This window comes from Salmo trutta, chromosome 35, assembly GCF_901001165.1.
Source record: "Salmo trutta chromosome 35, fSalTru1.1, whole genome shotgun sequence".
Classification (NCBI taxonomy): domain Eukaryota; kingdom Metazoa; phylum Chordata; class Actinopteri; order Salmoniformes; family Salmonidae; genus Salmo; species Salmo trutta.
In genome coordinates this window covers 39,134,361-39,153,966 of record NC_042991.1, presented here as the reverse complement: position 1 = coordinate 39,153,966, position 19,606 = coordinate 39,134,361, and the positions used below count along the sequence as shown (strand labels likewise).

The 19,606-nt window shown below is 44.3% G+C and overlaps 1 protein-coding gene across 4 annotated transcripts in view; it reads left to right on the top strand.

The window, feature by feature from the left end:
* The first annotated feature begins 497 nt into the window (after positions 1-497).
* Positions 498-19,606, top strand: part of mtmr9 (myotubularin related protein 9) — a 40,498-nt gene continuing 21,389 nt past the window's right edge. Inside the window, exons 1-10 of one of the 4 annotated variants that reach the window (XM_029734424.1) lie at positions 508-594; positions 1,849-1,876; positions 2,115-2,299; positions 2,957-3,065; positions 4,549-4,674; positions 5,905-6,078; positions 7,576-7,793; positions 11,426-11,587; positions 11,682-11,823; positions 17,786-18,006. In XM_029734424.1, coding sequence (XP_029590284.1) covers positions 2,118-2,299; positions 2,957-3,065; positions 4,549-4,674; positions 5,905-6,078; positions 7,576-7,793; positions 11,426-11,587; positions 11,682-11,823; positions 17,786-18,006 — 1,334 coding nt within the window. In that variant the 5' untranslated portion in view covers positions 508-594; positions 1,849-1,876; positions 2,115-2,117. Of the gene's footprint in view, positions 595-1,607; positions 1,769-1,848; positions 1,877-2,108; positions 2,300-2,956; positions 3,066-4,548; positions 4,675-5,904; positions 6,079-7,575; positions 7,794-11,425; positions 11,588-11,681; positions 11,824-17,785; positions 18,007-19,606 lie in introns of all 4 variants that reach the window. The other 3 variants (XM_029734426.1, XM_029734423.1, XM_029734425.1) reach the window with 3 other exon arrangements.

Sequence of the window (19,606 nt, the reverse complement as noted above, 5' to 3'; positions counted from 1 at the left end):
GTGGGAATATAATTTGTTTTTCAACAGGACAATGACCCAAAACACACCTCCGGGCTGTGTAAGGGGTATTTGACCAAGAAGGAGAGTGATGGAGTGCTGCATCAGATGACCTGGCCACCACAATAACCCGACCTCAACCTAATTAAGATGGTTTGGGATGAGTTGGACCACAGAGTGAAGGAAAAGCAGCCAACAAGTGTTCAGCATATGTGGGAACTCCTTCAAGACTGTTGGAAAAGCATTCCTCATGAAGCTGGTTGAGAGAATGCCAAGTGTGCAAAGCTGTCATCAAGGCAAAGGGTGGCTACTTTGAAGAATCTAAAATCTAAAATATATTTTGATACACTTTTTTGGTTAATAAACGATTCCATATGTGTTATTTGATAGTTTTGATGTCTTCACTATTAGCATATATAGTGTCGTTGTGAATTAGAAATATTTTTCCATTGATTGTCAATTTCTACAGCTATCGGACACAAATTGTTCGGGAACCATAATGTCAGATGTCCTCTTGTTCCAGTCGGCATGTTTTTGTATTCGCACTTCATTCTAGCCCAACCAGTACATTTTGTCAAACATCAGTAGAGGCGCCAGGTAGGACGCTAGTGTTTACACCAGTGACATTTAAAATCTAAATTGGTATTGTAGGACGTGTTGATTAACCAATGTATCGGACAAAAGATATCATCCGCTTGGCTACACCGTCTACGCAGCTAGCTAGTTAACGTTAGATAGGAAGTTAGCGCGCTAGCTAAATCTGTCATTTGTTGATAAAAAAAAAAAACTAAACTATGGTCCACCGCGCGTTACTTTATTCTGTTACCTGTATAGCCGTCTGTTAGGAACCGAAGATACATGCGTGTATGAGCTTAAATGATCTAACATCAGCCTACTAGCTAGCGTACGTCGTTAGTTAGCTACCGGCTAGGCAGCTAGCTAGCTAACGTCAGGGGAGCTAGCTAAGAGCTGTGGTTTATACGGCGTTAATTAACAACTGGGTACTCGGAAATCAATTCAATTCATTGGTTTTATTGGCATGGGAAACATATGTTAAATATACAGAAGTCAAATGAATAGTAAAGTCACAGAAAGTTCCAAAAATGACTTCAGCGCGTTAAATAAAACCAACTGGGATGTCGGGAGAGAAAAGAAAATGTCTCCCAACTTGAAAAAAATCGATTTGAACAGTCAACCAATTTGGGCCTCTTTCTAAAACTCCGACCCGAAGATCACTGACGTCTTGATTTGACCTCGTATTTTACCGAGTTCGCTGTTTTTGTTGTTGTTGAACGCGGCATTAGGGCTGTCACTCCTACCTCAGAGTTGTTTAGCTGTCTTAGCTTATGGTGTTTTCAATACAACTAATGCTGCGTTCAAAACAACTGCGAACTCGGAAATCGCCGACTTCCGAACGTTCAATCTACCTGGGAACCCGGGTCTCTCTTATAAAAGCTCCGACCTGAAGGTCACTGCCATTATGATTTTGTTTTTTGAACTCGGGAAGGAGAAGAAGGAGGAAAAAAAAGGTCAAATCATGACGTCAGTGATGATTTGACAGAAACGTAAATATTTTTCTCAGTCGGAGCTGTTTTTTTTTTTTCAACCAGTTCCCAGTTGCCTTGAACAAACGGACGTCGGAGAGTTCCCGGTTGTCTTGAACAAACGGACGTCGGAGAGTTCCCGGTTGTCTTGAACAAACGGACGTCGGAGAGTTCCCGGTTGTCTTGAACAAACGGACGTCGGAGAGTTCCCAGTTGTTTTGAACGCGGTATTTCTTGAGCTCAGACTTCCCGACCTGAAGATCACTGATTTCATAATTTGACCATTTATTTTTTTACATTTTCCCAGTTGTCTTGAAAGCACAATTTGATTGCCAGTAAGTTTTCACCAGGAGCATGTAGCTAGCTAGGTGACCAAAGCTAGTATTGCAAGCACCTGTCAATCAAACATTAAATTATAATTTCTTGTTGTGATAAAGAAACTGCACTCCTTGGCTGCTCTACTCCGGTGAAGTGATGCAACTGAGTGGACTATCCTGGTAAAATAACAAATACAAAAATGCTAGCAAACTCACACTATCACCTCATGGTAGGCTGTCTGTGTCTCTGTTTTAGGAAATGGAGTTTGCTGAGCTAATTAAAACCCCCAGAGTGGATGGGGTGGTGTTGAGGAGGCCCTTCCTGCCCACAGTGGAGGGAACTCTCTGTCTGACAGGACATCACCTCATACTGAGCTCCAGACAGGACAACACAGAGGAACTCTGGCTGCTTCATGCTAACATCGACGCCATAGAGAAGAGGTGGGTGGTTGGTATCTCTGGTCCAGGCTCAGCGTCTGGTTGCTACATGCTAACATCGACCCCATAGAGAAGAGGTGGGTGGTTGGTATCTCTGGTCCAGGCTCAGCGTCTGGTTGCTACATGCTAACATCGACCCCATAGAGAAGAGGTGGGTGGTTGGTAGTTCTGGTCCAGGCTCAGCGTCTGGTTGCTACATGCTAACATCGACCCCATAGAGAAGAGGTGGGTGGTTGGTAGTTCTGGTCCAGGCTCAGCGTCTGGTTGCTACATGCTAACATCGACCCCATAGAGAAGAGGTGGGTGGTTGGTATCTCTGGTCCAGGCTCAGCGTCTGGTTGCTACATGCTAACATCGACCCCGTAGAGAAGAGGTGGGTGTGTGTGCACAGGACAACACAATGGGGTTGTAGGGAGATATTTGGGTTTAGGGACTTGCTAGTAGGTATAAAGACATGAATGTTAGGGTAAGGATGGGGTGAGTTGTCAATGTTAGGGTGAGGAATTAGGATCAGGGTGAGGGTAAGGATGGGGTGAGGGGTTATGGTTAGGGTGAGGGTAAGGAGGGGTGAGGGGTCAATGTTAGGGTGAGGGGTTAGGATCAGGGTGAGGAGGGGTGAGGGGTTATGGTCAGTGTTAACCTTCTCCTCCCTGTCTGCAGGTTTGTGGGGTCTCTGGGCACCATCATAGTCAAGTGTAAAGACCTCAGGGTGATTCAGCTGGATATCCCTGGCATGGAAGAGTGCCTCAACATCGCCAGCTCTATCGAGGTGAGGAGGGACTATAGTCGCCATGTTTTATATTAGAACAGCAATGGAATGAATAGGAACAATGCAGGGTGACCAGTAAACTAGCCTCTGTTATTAATCCCAACCTGAAAATAAACTCTGGTATTAATCCCAACCTGGAGATAAACTCTGGTATTAATCCCAACCTGGAGATAAACTCTGGTATTAATCCCAACCTGGAGATAAACTCTGGTATTAATCCCAACCTGGAGATAAACTCTGGTATTAATCCCAACCTGGAGATAAACTCTGGTATTAATCCCAACCTGGAGATAAACTCTGGTATTAATCCCAACCTGGAGATAAACTCTGGTATTAATCCCAACCTGGAGATAAACTCTGGTATTAATCCCAACCTGGAGATAAACTCTGGTATTAATCCCAACCTGGAGATAAACTCTGGTATTAATCCCAACCTGAAGATAAACTCTGTTATTAATCCCAACCTGAAAATAAACTCTGGTATTAATCCCAACCTGGAGATAAACTCTGGTATTAATCCCAACCTGGAGATAAACTCTGGTATTAATCCCAACCTGGAGATAAACTCTGGTATTAATCCCAACCTGGAGATAAACTCTGGTATTAATCCCAACCTGGAGATAAACTCGGGTATTAATCCCAACCTGGAGATAAACTCTCGTATTAATCCCAACCTGGAGATAAACTCGGGTATTAATCCCAACCTGAAGATAAACTCGGGTATTAATCCCAACCTGGAGATAAACTCTGGTATTAATCCCAACCTGGAGATAAACTCTGGTATTAATCCCAACCTGGAGATAAACTCGCGTATTAATCCCAACCTGGAGATAAACTCGCGTATTAATCCCAACCTGGAGATAAACTCGGGTATTAATCCCAACCTGAAGATAAACCTCTAGAGGAGTTTCTCTGTGGTTCTTATCTCATTCTCTGTGGTTCTTATCCCCCCCCCCCAATAAATTGTCTTAATCTACCCACCATTCCTCTCCGACAGCACATTTCCCCCCTAACTCTCCCCTTTACACTAGCAAAGCACAGAGCCACACATCAGTCATGTGATTCGCTAAAATTAAATGATGACAAATACTTTAATCAGTAGGTCCCATAGAATTCTATGGTCACTCCCACTAAGGTCAACTCTGAGTGGTTGATATCCCAGGCTTGTATGTGCTGTGCGCAGTAACTTGGGGATGAGGTTACTAGCTATGGTCACATTCAGGAAGTGTGCACTCGTTCACTATAGAGTGCATAATCAACATAATTTTTTTTTAACCTTTATTTAATTAGGCAAGTCAGTTAAGAACAAATTCTTATTTACAATGACGGCCTAAGAACAGTGGGTTAACTGCCTTATTCAGGGGGCAGAACGACAGATTTTGTACCTTGTCAGCTCGGGGGATTCGATCTTGCAACCTTTCGGGTTACTAGTCCAACGCCCTGACCGCTAGGTTACGCTGCCTGTCTTCCTGTCTTCCTCTAGGTTCTGTCCACTCTGGACTCTGTCTCTTTGATGTACCCGTTCTTCTACCGGCCCATGTTTCAGGTCATCGAGGATGGATGGAAGTCTTTCCTTCCAGAGGATGCTTTCAAAGACTTGGAGTCCATGGTATGTAGGGCTTGCTCTGCTCACAATGGAACCTGCTTAGATAATACAACGAGTGTACAAAACATTAAGAACACCTTCCTAATATTGTGTAGCACCCCCTTTTTGTCCTCAGAAACAGCCTCAATTCATCAGGTCATCATGGACTCTACAAGGTGTCGAAAGCGTTCCACAGGGATGCTGGCCCATGTTGATTCCCACGGTTGTCAAGTTGGCTGGATGTCCTTCGGGTGGTGGACCGTTCTTGAAACACACAGGAAACTGTTAAGCGTGAAAAACCCAGCAGTGTTGCAGTTTTTGACTCAAACCGGTACACCTGGCACCTACTACCATACCCCCTGTTCAAAGAAACTTAAATATTTTGTCTTGCTCATTCACCCTCTGAATGGCACACAATCCATGTCTCAAGACTTAAAAATCCTTCTTTAACCTGTCTCCTCCCCTTCATCTACACTGATTGAAGTGGATTTAACAGGTGACATCAATAAGGGAACAAAACTTTCACTCGGACAGTCTATCATGGAAAGAGAAGGTGTTCTTAATGTTTTGTACACTAGGTGTATATTGAGTTAATTACCTCTGTGTTGTATGGCTGTTTCTAATTACCTCTGTGTGTTTCCGGGTTTATTTGTCAAATAAGGAAAACAGTTCTTTCATTATGCTAATTCTCAATAATGTTCTGTCAAATCAAGTGTTTTTATAAAGCCCTTTTTACATCAGCAGATATCACAAAGTGGTATCCAGAAACCCCTGCTTTCCTTAAGTATTTTAATGATCAATTCCCCCCCTCACTACCCCCCTCCCTCGCTACCCCATCCTTCTCTCCCTCCATCCCCACCTCCCTCCTCTCCCTCCATTCCCTCCCCACCTCCATCCCCTCCCCACCTCCCTCCTCTCCCTCCATCCCCTCCCCACCTCCCACCTCCCCCTCCATCTCTCCATCATCTCTCCCTCCATCCCCACCTCCCTCCATCCCCTCCCCCTCCATCTCCCCCTCCTCTCCCTCCATCCCCTACCCACCTCCCTCCCTCCTCTCGATCCCCTCCTCCCCCTCCTCTCCCTCCTTCCCCACCTCCCTCCTCTCCATCCCCTCCCCACCTCCCTCCATTCTCTCCCCACCTCCCTCCTCTCCCTCCATTCTCTCCCCACCTCCCTCCTCCCCCTCCTCTCCCTCCTCTCCCTCCCTCCATCCCCTCCCCACCTCCCTCCTCTCCCTCCATTCATCTCTCCTAGACTGAAGAGTGGCGTCTGAGTGATGTGAATAAGGACTACAGTGTGTGTTCCTCCTACCCTCCTCTGGTGGCCGTACCTAAAGATGTGGATGACGACACCCTAAGGAAAGCCGCCGCCTTCCGCCACGGGGGACGCTTCCCCGTACTCAGCTACTACCACAAGAAGAACGGCATGGTGAGAGGAGCGCACGGCACCATGGGAAATTGAGTTTATAGTCGATTGTAGTGCACCGTAGAGAAATGTTCATAATTTATGTGGCAGAATGACTTGAAGTCCTTTTGGCTTTTCAAGGTATTAAACCCCCAACTGAATTGATCTATTTGAGGCTGATCTTAAAGGGAAACTCCACCCACAAACTGTCTTTTGGTATTTGTTTCATAAGTCCATTGTTTCAAAATATTTTGCATGTCACAATCAAGATTTCTATAAAAAAAATATATATATATATAAATATATTTTGTTAGGTTGTTATTTTTCAGAGTAAATAACCCACGGACTCTAGAGAAGCTTAACCAAGTTGAATCCTTCCCAAAGGGTCGTTACAGCTGTAATTCAGACAAAAACATGTTCTCACCATCACAGTTATATCCATCCCACTTTAGGACACTCCTCCTTCTCTCTCCAATCCTTACATTTTAAAGTTCAACAGGAAGAAGGTAACCAGATACTAAACCCTGATTACTCCCTTAAGGGGAACTGACCTCACTTCCTGACCTCAACCCCTCCTTCCCCCTAGTCCCCAGATGTCCATCTGTCTCCCCTATCTCCACCCCTCCTTCCCCCTAGTCCCCAGATGTCCATCTCTCTCCTATCTCAACCCCTGCTTCCCCCTAGTCCCCAGATGTCCATCTGTCTCCCCTATCTCCACCCCTCCTTCCCCCTAGTCCCCAGATGTCCATCTGTCTCCCCTATCTCCACCCCTCCTTCCCCCTAGTCCCCAGATGTCCATCTGTCTCCCCTATCTCAACCCCTCCTTCCCCCTAGTCCCCAGATGTCCATCTGTCTCTCCTATCTCAACCCCTCCTTCCCCCAGTCCCCAGATGTCCATCTGTCTCTCCCTATCTCAACCCCTCCTTCCCCCTAGTCCCCAGATGTCCATCTGTCTCCCCTATCTCAACCCCTCCTTCCCCCTAGTCCCCAGATGTCCATCTGTCTCTCCTATCTCAACCCCTCCTTCCCCCAGTCCCCAGATGTCCATCTGTCTCTCCCTATCTCAACCCCTCCTTCCCCCAGTCCCCAGATGTCCATCTGTCTTCCCACAGAGACTCACTTCTGATTCACAACCCAGTCTCTTTCACTCTTCCTATTCAAGGCTTCTTCTCTATCATTTATTTAATAGCTCAATGTTCAAAGTTTAGCCGATTCCAACTATATATATATATATATATATATATATATAGCCAGTATGATTGTTTTTGGGTGGCGTTTTCCTTCAAGCCTGTAAAAGGTACTGAAAGTCTAATCTTTCTGTATGGACAGTGGCACATGTGACGTAAATACATTTTACATTTTAGTCACTTAGCAGGCATTTTTATTCAGTGACTTGGTCAGATAGAACCGTAGCAAGAGTGAAATATAACAACCTAATTTAACCAATCAAAAATGCTCAATTTCTGTCTTCCTCTGTGGTGTCTACTTCTTGACCCCTGACTGCTCTCTCTCTGTCCCCAGGTGATGATGCGTTCAGGCCAGCCGCTGACCGGCACCAACGGGCGTCGCTGTAAGGAAGACGAGAAGTTGATCAACGCCACGTTGCGGGCGGGGAAACGCGGCTACATCATCGACACGCGTACCGTCAGCGTAGCACAGCAGGCCAAGGCACGGGGAGGAGGGTTCGAATCAGAGGCCAACTACCCACAGTGGAGGAGGATTCACAAGGCTATAGAGAGGTGATGGGAGAGGGAAGGGTGATGGGAGAGGGAAGGGTGATGGGAGAGGGAAGGGTGATGGGAGAGGGAAGGGTGATGGGAGAGGGAAGGGTGATGGGAGAGGGAAGGGTGATGGGAGAGGGAAGGGTGATGGGAGAGGGAAGGGTGATTGGAGAGGGAAGGGTGATGGGAGAGGTGATGGGAGAGGGGGGAGGGAGAGGTGATGGGAGAGGGGGGAGGGAGAGGTGATGGGGGAGGGAGAGGTGATGGGAGAGGGGGGAGGGAGAGGTGATGGGAGAGGGGGGAGGGAGAGGTGATGGGAGAGAGGGGAGGGAGAGGTGATGGGAGAGAGGGGAGGGAGAGGTGATGGGAGAGAGGGGAGGGAGAGGTGATGGGAGAGAGGGGAGGGAGAGGTGATGGGAGAGAGGGAGAGGTATACAATAAGTGATCTTGTAGAGAATGATAGAGGCCTCTACTGGCCAAAAGCCTGTATTAGCAAGGGCATCACCATTGAGGACTTTCACCATTTTGAAGAAGTCAGCTGAGTGGGACTTCCTATATGTTAAGGAAGGATCAAATAATTCCATTCAGGTCATCACGAGGGATCAGCCAATGAATTATACTCGTGAACAAACATTCCATAACTGCAGGTGGCAGTAAATTACCAAACCTTGTCTGTATACCTCTTCAAATAACTGACTACTTCAAAATGGAAATTGCCTCACTGGCACTGCCCGCCCGCTCCCAGACGGCCTAATGGAAACGATATAGACGGGTTAGCTGACAACGTCACACAAAAAACCGATGTGCACGCATCAATGGGGCAGAAGGCCGTGTGGTTTATGGTTCTGAACGGGCAGATAGCTAGCAACAATGACACAAAGATACCATGTGGGGAATGGTAGGTGGCTCGTTTTATCTTTGTTTTGATACCCTGTCTTGTTTTGACTCAAGTCACGTCAATGCTAATAGGCAAAAAAAAAAAATTGTGAGCTAGCTAACCAATAACTAACAATGTATTTGAGAGTCAAGTCACGAACTCGGATACCTCCTGCGCCTCAACCTGTTGCTTCAGTCTGCTGTTTCCCAGGTTTTACCGGTTGCTTCAGTCTGCTGTTTCCCAGGTTTTACCGGTTGCTTCAGTCTGCTGTTTCCCAGGTTTTACCGGTTGCTTCAGGCTGCTGTTTCCCAGGTTTTACCGGTTGCTTCAGGCTGCTGTTTCCCAGGTTTTACCGGTTGCTTCAGGCTGCTGTTTCCCAGGTTTTACCGGTTGCTTCAGTCTGCTGTTTCCCAGGTTTTACCGGTTGCTTCAGCCTGCTGTTTCCCAGGTTTTACTTTATTTTATTTTTATTTAAGTGTTAGTGTCAACATTTGCTACCAGCTAGCTAACTAGGTTGTAATGGAGCTCGCTTCGCCTGGAATAGCTAACTAACATTTCCAGCGTTGTAGAAGCTATGTTTATTACGCTCTTGTCCAGGACAATGTTGACAATGCGGACTTGTTTTCTAGCGAAGTATTACAGGAATGAGGTGGCTATCCTTAGCAACATTTACATTCTAGTTCTGAACTCCTATGGCTGGACGCCGCTCGGGGCTGATGGACGTTTCCCTGCCTTGTCATCTGTCCTTATCTGACTGGTCTGTGCTACCTGGAACTTGTCCGCCAAGAAAGTCATCTCCATCTGCTTCTCCTCCTCCATCTTGTAGTGGAGTAGACGGAGAACAGCAAGAAGATTGTTCCAATCAGCGAGGTTCGTTCGGACCAGATTGATATAAAGAAATAGCATCGCTCCCATTGGTGGCTGATCTACCCGCGGCTTCATCGATGGGATTGCCTGTGTCTGCGATGGGCGGTTCTGACTCCCAACTACACTGACGCCAGCAGCAGCTTTTGTTGTCGAGTTTCGACTCCTTTCCCTCTCTTTTGGATCTGACAGGGCACTGCCTGCTGTGGGAGGTCTGGACCTATCGCCGGGAGCAACTGGGGGCGTACTCTATCCTGCTTCTCATGAAAAGGTTCAATGAATCGTGTGGGAGGATTTCTCCATTCCCTTCTCCAGGCCGTTGTATTGGACAGTACAATGGTGAGAAATGTCTCAGTCCCTGGAGCACAAACGTTGTGCTACCCAGGAGCATGTGTATCGGACATCAATAATCTGCTCCCGAACATTTTAAACCTGCATCAGGAATTTGAGTCTATCGTAGTTCATGTGGGATTCAATGACATTCTGAAGGGCAGCTCAGAACATCTGAAGATGGATTTTAAAAGAACTGATTGGGTCTCTACTTGACACCAACAAACGACCCATAATATCTGTCCCTCTGCCCTCCCTAAATCGTGGCGTTGAACGGTTCATCAGACTTTTATCCCTCCATAACTGGCTACGAGACTATTACAGCTCTGTGGGTGGAACATTTTATTGACAATATTGATACCTTCTGGAAACAAAGCTCGTTTTATAAGGAGGATGGGATCCACCCAAATCATTTGGGTTCCTGGATCCTTTCACAGCATTAAGGCTGCGTTGAGACAATGACTTATCAATGACCCAAACCCAGCTCCGTTAATCCCTACCGTTGTGTCGTTGAGTTGTCATAATGCTTCAGTAAATGTACATTATCCCAGGGGACGTTGGAAGACACAATGTAAGTAACCTAATTTATGTCCCTCTTATTGCCCTGAATGCCTTTGCTGATCCCACAGCAGTAATCATGTACCTATGAACCAAAGTTATACTGTCAGAACTGAGGCGGTGTGCCCTAGCAGACAGTCCACTGTGTGCAGCTCACCCTGCACTTACATAAATAACATGAGCATGTCTACTTATTCTAAGCTTTCCAGTAAAGCAATGAAAACAATCAAGCACCATAGAAAAGTGCAAAAAACTGCTCACTTTAACATATGTAGCTTAAGAAACAAGAATTCATGAAATCAATAATTTGAATAGTAGAGCATGGTGTTTGCAACGCCAAGGTTGTGGGTTCGATTCCCACGGGGGACCAGTATGAAAAAAGAGAAGAAAAAAATGTATGAAATGTATGCATTCACTACTGTAAGTCGCTCTGGATAAGATCTGCTAAAATGACTCAAATATAAATGTAATATTCCGACTCTCTGAAACTCAGTTAGATAACCTGAACCATCATAAGTTATCAGTCAACCTACCAGGGATTGATGAGGAATTGTATGGTTGAGAGGGATGAGGCAAAATAATCCGTCTATATAGTAAGCAAATAAGTCTGGCTGCACAACCGACTGGCAAACATACTGCAAATTGAGAAATCACGTGACTAAACGGAAGAAGAAGAAACTACACTATGAAACAAAGAAGAATGATAGTAAAAAGCTGTGGCGCACCTTAAATAAAATTTTGGGCAAAAAGGCAAACTCAGCTCCATTTATTGAATCAGATGGCTCATTCATCACTTAACCCACTGATGTTGCAAACGACCCTAATTATTTTTTTCATTGGCAAGATTAGCAAATGTAGGCTTGACATGCCAGCAACAAACGCTGACACTACACATCCAAGTATATCTGACTAAATTATGAAAAGACAATCATTGTAATTTAAAATTATGTAAAGTGGAGAGCCTGGAGAGCCTGATAAAGCTGGTAGAAGTCTGTTATAACCTCTCCTCTCTCTCCCCCAGGTCCAGTATTCTCCAGGAGAGCCTGATAAAGCTGGTAGAAGCCTGTAATGACCAGAGCCACAGTATGGACCGCTGGCTCAGTAAACTAGAGGCTTCTAACTGGCAGACTCACGTCAAGGAGATCCTCACTACTGCCTGTCTGGCTGCTCAGTGCATCGACAGGTAGATAACTGCTATAGCTATCTCTCTATCGATCTGTCTCTCTTTTAAGTTAAACTCAATCAACTTGTATCCCTCTTGCGTCTGTCTGTCTCAGGGAGGGTGCGTCAGTACTTGTGCACGGGACAGAGGGGACAGACTCGACCCTACAGGTGACGTCTCTAGCTCAGATCATCCTGGACCCAGCCTGCAGGACCATTCAGGGATTCCAAGCTTTAGTGGAGAGAGAGTGGCTCCAGGTAACACACAGACACACACTCTGAGCCTGAGCTATCGTCATCAACCCCCCCCTTAATAGCAAGCCTTTTCTCTCTGAACATTCAATGATGCTTTATTGGCATGGGAAACATATGTTTACATTGCCAAACCAGTGAAATAAACAAAAGCAAAATCAAAAAACAATTGTTGACGAAATGAACAATAAACATTGCTATCATAAAAGTTTAAAAAACAATAGACGTTTTCAAGTGTAAAATTATCAGCTGTGATTATTGTTTTAGCAATGTGCAAGTAGTTGTAGTATGAATAACAGGGGAAGATAAATACAAACAAACAAACAAATAAATAAATATTGGTTGTATTTACAGTGTTACTAGTGTTCCACTGGTTGCCCTTTTCTCATGGCATCCGGGAAACGCATCTTGCTGCTGTGATTGCACATTGCAGTATTTCGCCTAATAGATAAGGGAGTGTAACAATATTTGATTTGTTTTCAAATTCTTTGTGGGTCAAGGAACAGAACCGGGAACGAAAGTGATCCACACTGTTCCGGAACAGAACCGTTATTTTAAAAGCAAGGGAACCAGTTAATAACATTTTAAGTTCCAGGCATTTTTTTGTTGTAGTCCCCCCCCCAAAAAGGCAACAAAGCGCCTATGCAAAGCCCTCATCACTCTGTCACTCAGAACTTATTCCAGTGTCTGCCTGCCAGCTGAAAATCTTTGCCAGTGTGTGTTTAGGCTTCCTGTCCCTCCCCCCTCCAAAGCATTGGCTACTGTACTGATGTGTTAAGCATCATTTTTTTTTCTTCTATGCTAATTATGGATACTATAGGCCTAGTTTTCATGTTTCTCTATCCACTCTGATTGGTGAAGTAATTGTGAATGCTAAATGTAAAAAAAAACTGTTGATTTCACAGATAAATATTTTTTTTAAAGGAACAGGAAAAAACAATATAAACCTGTAAAAGATTTTCAGGTACTTTATTTTGGAACGATGGAAAAAATAGTGGTTCTGTTCAGAACAAAATAATTTGTTCCTGGTTTCCACCTCATTTGTGCACAAATATTTTTTTCTCCCTCAAGAACCAGGTCTGCCTATGGCAGCTTCTCTCAATAGCAAGGCTATGCTCACTGAGCCTGTACATAGTCAAGGATTTTCTTCATTTTGGGTCAGTCACAGTGGTCAGTTATTCTGCCGGTGTGTACTCTCTGTTTAGGGCCAAATAGCATTCTAGTTTGCTCATTTTTAGGGGGGGTTGATTCCTTCCAGTGTGTCAATTAATTATCTTTTTGCTTTTTGCTTTCCCATGATTTGGTTGGGTCTAAATGTGTTTCTGTCCTGGGGGTCTGTGGGGTGGGTTTGTGTTTGTCAACAGAGCCCTAGAACTAGCTTGCTGAGGGGACTCTTCTCTAGGTTAATCTCTCTGTAGGTGATGGCTTTGTGGTGGAATTTGTGGGCATCGCTTCCTTTTAAGTGGTTGTAGAATTAAACATATTTTTCTGGATGTTGATAACTAGTGTGTATAGTCCTAATTCTGCACTGCATTATTTGGGTTTTGCGTTGTACACAGGTATATTTTTTTGCAGAATTCTGCATGCGGAGTCTCAATTGGATGTTTGTCCCATTTTGTGAATTATTGGTTGGTGAGTGGACCCCAGACCTCACAACCATAGAGGGCAATGGGTTCTGTAACTGATTCAAGTATTTTTTGCAAGATCAATTGGGATGGTGACTTTTATGTTCCTTTTGATGGCATAGAAGGCCCTTTTGCCTTGTCTCTTAGATCGTTCACAGCCTTGTAAAAGTTACTTGTGGTGTTGATGTTTAGGCCGAGGTAGGTATATTTGTTTGTGTGCTCTAGGGCAGCGGTGTCTCGATAGAATGTGTACAGTGAGGGAAAAAAGTATTTGTTCCCCTGCTGATTTTGTACGTTTGCCCACTGACAAAGAAATGATCAGTCTATAATTTTAATGGTAGGTTTATTTGAACAGTGAGAGACAGAATAACAATAAATAAATCTAGAAAAACGCATGTCAAAAATGTTATAAAATGATTTGCATTTTAATGAGGGAAATAAGTATTTGACCCCTCTGCAAAACATGACTTGGTACTTGGTGGCAAAACCCTTGTTGGCAATCACAGAGGTCAGACGTTTCTTGTAGTTGGCCACCAGGTTTGCACACATCTCAGGAGGGATTTTGTCCCCACTCCTCTTTGCAGATCTTCTCCAAGTCATTAAGGTTTCGAGGCTGACGTTTGGCAACTCGAACCTTCAGCTCCCTCCACAGATTTTCTATGGGATTAAGGTTTGGAGACTGGCTAGGCCACTCCAGGACCATAATGTGCTTCTTCTTGAGCCACTCCTTTGTTGCCTTGGGTCAATGTCATGCTGGAATACCCATCCACGACCCATTTTCAATGCCCTGGCTGAGGGAAGGAGGTTCTCACCTAAGATTTGACAGTACATGGCCCCGTCCATCGTCACTTCGATGCGGTGAAGTTGTCCTTTCCCCTTAGCAGAAAAATACCCCCAAAGCATAATGTTTCCACCTCCATGTTTGACGGTGGGGATGGTGTTCTTGGGGTCATAGGCAGTATTCCTCCTCCTCCAAACACGGCCAGTTGAGTTGATGCCAAAGAGCTCCATTTTGGTCTCATCTGACCACAACACTTTCACCCAGTTGTCCTCTGAATCATTCAGATGTTCATTGGCAAACTTCAGACGGCATGTATATGTGCTTTCTTGAGCAGGGGGACCTTGCGGGCGCTGCAGGATTTCAGTCCTTCACGGCGTAGTGTGTTACCAATTGTTTTCTTGGTGACTATGGTCCCAGCTGCCTTGAGATCATTGACAAGATCCTCCCGTGTAGTTCTGGGCTGATTCCTCACCGTTCTCATAATCATTGTAACTCCACGAGGTGAGACCTTGCATGGAGCCCCAGGCCGATGGAGATTGACAGTTCTTTTGTGTTTCATCCATTTGCGAACAATCGCACCAACTGTTGTCACCTTCTCACCAAGCTGCTTGGCGATGGTCCCATTCCAGCCTTGTGTAGGTCTACAATCTTGTCCCTGACATCCTTGGAGAGCTCTTGGAATCTGATTGATTGATTGATTGCTTCTGTGGACAGGTGTCTTTTTATACAGGTAACAAACTGAAATTAGGAGCACTCCCTTTAAGAGTGTGCTCCTAATCTCAGCTCGTTACCTGTATAAAAGACACCTGGGAGCCAGAAATCTTTCTGATTGAGAGGGGGTCAAATACTTATTTCCCTCATTTAAAATGCAAATCAATTTATAACATTTTTGACATGCGTTTTTCTGGATTTTTTTGTTATTCTGTCGCTCACTGTTCAAATAAACCTACCATTTAAAATTATAGACTGATCATTTCTTTGTCAGTGGGCAAACGTACAAAATCAGCAGGGGATCAAATACTTTTTCCCTCACTGTATGCGTTGTCCTGGCAACTGGACCTTTTTTTTGTTTTTGGAACACCATTATTTTTGTCTTACTGAGATTTATTGTCAGAGCCCAGGTCTGGCAGAATCTGTGCAGAAGATCTAGGTGCTGCTGTAGGCCGTCCTTGGTTGGGGACAGAAGCACCAGATTCATCTGCAAACAGTAGACATTTGACTTCAGATTCTAGTAGGGTGAGGCCAGGTGCTGCAGACTGTTCGCCAATTTATCAATTCAGCCTTATTCTTAAATGGATGATGAAAAAAATCCTCATCAACACAAACCCCCATAAGGAAAAAGCGAAAGGGTTTTAAAACTTCTGGCAAATTTATATGAAAAAAATAAATAAATGAAATACCTTATTTACATAAATATTCAGACCCTTTGCTATGACACTCGAAATTGAGCTCAGGTGCATCTAGTTTCCATTGATCATCCTTGAGATGTTTCTACAACTTGATTGGAGTCCACCTGTGGTAAATTCAATTGATTGGAAATTATTTGGAAAAGGTACACACCTCTCTATATAAGGTCCCACAATTGACAGTGCATGTCAGAGCAAAAACCAAGTCATGTGGTCGAAGGAAATGTCCGTAAAGCTCCGAGACAGGATTATGTCGAGGCACAGATCTGGGGAAGGGGACCAAAACATTTCTGAAGCATTGAAGGTCCCCAAGAATACAGTGGTCTCATTCTTAAATGGAAGAAGTTTGGAACCACCAAGACTCTTCCTAGAGCTGGCCGACCACCCAAACTGAGCAGAAGGGTCTTGGTCATGGAGGTGACTAAGAAATCGATGGTCACTCAGACAGAGCTCCAGAGTTCCTCTGTGGAGATGGGAGAACCTTCCGGAAGGTCAACCATCTCTTCAGCACTCCACCCAGCACTCCACCAATCAGGCCGTTATGGTAGAGTGGCCAGGCGGAAGCCACTCCTCAGTAAAAGGCACATGACAGCCCGCTTGGAATTTTCCAAAATGCACCTGAAGAATCTAAGACCATGAGAAACAAGATTCTCTGCTCTGATGAAACCAAGATTGAACTCTTTGGCCTGAATGCCAATCGTCACGTCTGGACGAAACCTGGAACCATCCCTACTGTGAAGCATGGTGGTGGCAGCATCATGCTATGGGGATGTTTTTCAGCGACAGGGACTGGGAGACTAGTCAGGATCAAGGGAAAGATGAACGGAGCAAAGTACAGAGAGCTTCTTGATGAAAACCTGCTCCAGAGCGCTCAGGACCTCAGACTGGGGCGAATGTTTACCTTCCAACAGGACAACGACCCTAAGCACATAGCTAAGACAATGCAGGAGTGGCTTCAGGACTCTGAATGTCCTTGAGTGGCCCAGTCAGAGCCTGGACTTGAACCCGATCAAACATCTCTGCAGAGACCTGAAAATAGCTGTGCAGCGACGCTCCCCATCCAACCTGACAGAGCTTGAGAGGATCTGCAGAGAAGAATGGGAGAAACTCCCCAAATACAGGTGTGCCAAGCTTGTAGCGTCATACCCAAGAAGTCTTCCCTGTGGCTCAGTTGGTAGAGCATGGTGTTTGCAACGCCAGCATGGTGTGTGCAACGCCAGGGTTGTGGGTTCGATTCCCACGGGGGACCAGTACAAAAAAATATATATTGGGAAAAAAAATGCATGAAATGTATGCATTCACTACTGTAAGGCGCTCTGGATAAGAGCGTCTGCTAAATGACTCAAATGTAAATGTAAAACTCGAGGCTGTGATCGCTGCCAAAGGTGCTTCAACAAAGTACTGAGTTAAGGGTCTGAATACTTATGGAAATGTGATATTTTTTGTCTGTATATTTTATTGTTTATTATACCATCAACACCACAGGCCTTTTTGGGTTTGAGGGTTTGTATTTTGTCTGTAGCTCATCCAATGTAATTAGAGAATCCAGTGGGTTCTGGTACTCTCTCTCTAATAGCTGATTTAGAGAATCCAGTAGGTTCTGGTACTCTCTCTCTAATAGCTGATTTAGAGAATCCAGTAGGTTCTGGTACTCTCTCTCTAATAGCTGATTTAGAGAATCCAGTAGGTTCTGGTACTCTCTCTCTAATAGCTGATTTAGAGAATCCAGTAGGTTCTGGTACTCTCTCTCTAATAGCTGATTTAGAGAATCCAGTGGGTTCTGGTACTCTCTCTAATAGCTGATTTAGAGAATCCAGTAGGTTCTGGTACTTTCTCTAATAGCTGATTTAGAGAATCCAGTGGGTTCTGGTACTCTCTCTCTAATAGCTGATTTAGAGAATCCAGTGGGTTCTGGTACTCTCTCTAATAGCTGATTTAGAGAATCCAGTAGGTTCTGGTACTTTCTCTAATAGCTGATTTAGAGAATCCAGTGGGTTCTGGTACTCTCTCTCTAATAGCTGATTTAGAGAATCCAGTGGGTTCTGGTACTCTCTCTAATAGCTGATTTAGAGAATCCAGTAGGTTCTGGTACTCTCTCTAATAGCTGATTCTAAGTTTAGTAATGTGGTTCTTTGTTATCTCCCTCCTCCCTCTAGGCGGGCCATCCGTTCCAGCAGCGTTGTTCCCAGTCAGCCTACAGTAACAATAAGCCTCGTTGTGAAGCCCCGGTGTTCCTGCTCTTCCTAGACTGTGTGTGGCAGATCCTCCGCCAGTTCCCCTGCTCCTTCCAGTTCTCGCAACACTTCCTGGTTCTGCTCTTCGAACACGCCTACGCCTCGCAGTTCGGGACCTTCATGGGCAACAGCGCCTCCGAGAGGTCTGTCAGAGAATTACATCCTGAGAGTCATACGTTATGTTTAGTTATGGATATACAGTGCCTGCAGAAAGTAGTCATACACCTTGACTTATTCCACATTTTGTTGTGCTACAGCCTGAATTCAAAATTGATTAAATATATTTTGTTTCTCACCCATCTACACACAATATCCCATAATGACATCACAATACCCCATAATGACATCACAATACCCCATAATGACATCATAATGTGCCATAATGACAAAGTGAAAACATGTTTTTAGAAATGTTAGCAAATGTATTGAAAATTAAATACAGAAATATCTAATATACATAAGTATTCACACCTCATGTTAGAATCACCTTTAGCAGATATTACAGCTGTGAGTCTTCCTGGATAAGTCTCTAAGAGCTTTGCACACCTGGGTTGTACAATATTTGCACATTATTCTTTAAAGAATTCTTCAAGCTCTATCAAGTTGATCGTTGCTGGACAGCCATTTTCAAATCTTGCCATAGATTTTCAAGCCAATTTAAGTCAAAACTGTAACTAAAGCAATTCCAGTGTAGATTTTGTCATGTGTTTTAGGTTATTGTCCTGCTGAAAGGTGAATTTGTCTCCTAATGAACTGTTGAAAAGCAGACTGAACCAGGTTTTCCTCTAGGATTTTGCCTGTGCTTAGCTCTATTCCGTTTCTTTGACAAGCATACCCATAACATGATGCAGCCACCACTATGCTTGAAAATATGAAGAGTGATACTCAGTGATGTGTTGGATTTGCCCCAAATATATCGCTTTGTATTCAGGACATAAAGTTGCATTTTTTGCAGATTTACTTTAGTCCCTTGTTGCAGATAGGATGTATGTTTTGGAATATTTTTATTCTATACAGGCTTCCTTCTATTCACTCTGTCAATTAAGTTAGTATTGTGGAGTAACTACAATGTCGTTGATCCATCCTCAGTTTTCTCCTATCACAGCTATTCAACTCTGTAACTGCTTTAAAGTCACCATTGGCTTCATGGTGAAATCCCTGAGCAGTTTCCTTCCTCTCTGGCAACTGAGTTAGGAAGGATGCCTGTATCTTTGTAGTGACTGGGTGTATTGATACACCATCGAAAGTGAAATGAATAACTTCACAAAGGGATATTCAGTGTCTGCTTTTTTATTTTTACCCATGTACCAATAGGTGCCCTTCTTTGCGAGGCATTGAACATACCTCCCTGGTATTTGTGCTTGAATCTGTGCTTGAAATTCACTGCTTGACTGGGGGACCTTACCATATGTGTGGTGGTACAGAGATATGAGAGTCATTCAAAAATCATGTTAAACACTATTATTGCACACAGAGTGAGTTCATGCAACTTATTATGTGACTTGTTAAGCACATTTTTATTCCTGAACGTATTTAGGTTTGCCATAAACATAGTGGTTGAATACTTATTGACTCAAGACATTTCGGTTTTTAATTTTTAATGAATTCTTCTAAAAACATAATTCCACTTTGACATTATAGGGTATTGTGTGTGTGTGTGTGTGTGTGTGTGTGTGGCAGTGACAAAACAAATCCCAATTAAATCCATTTATAATTCCAGCTGTAACACAACAAAATGTGGAA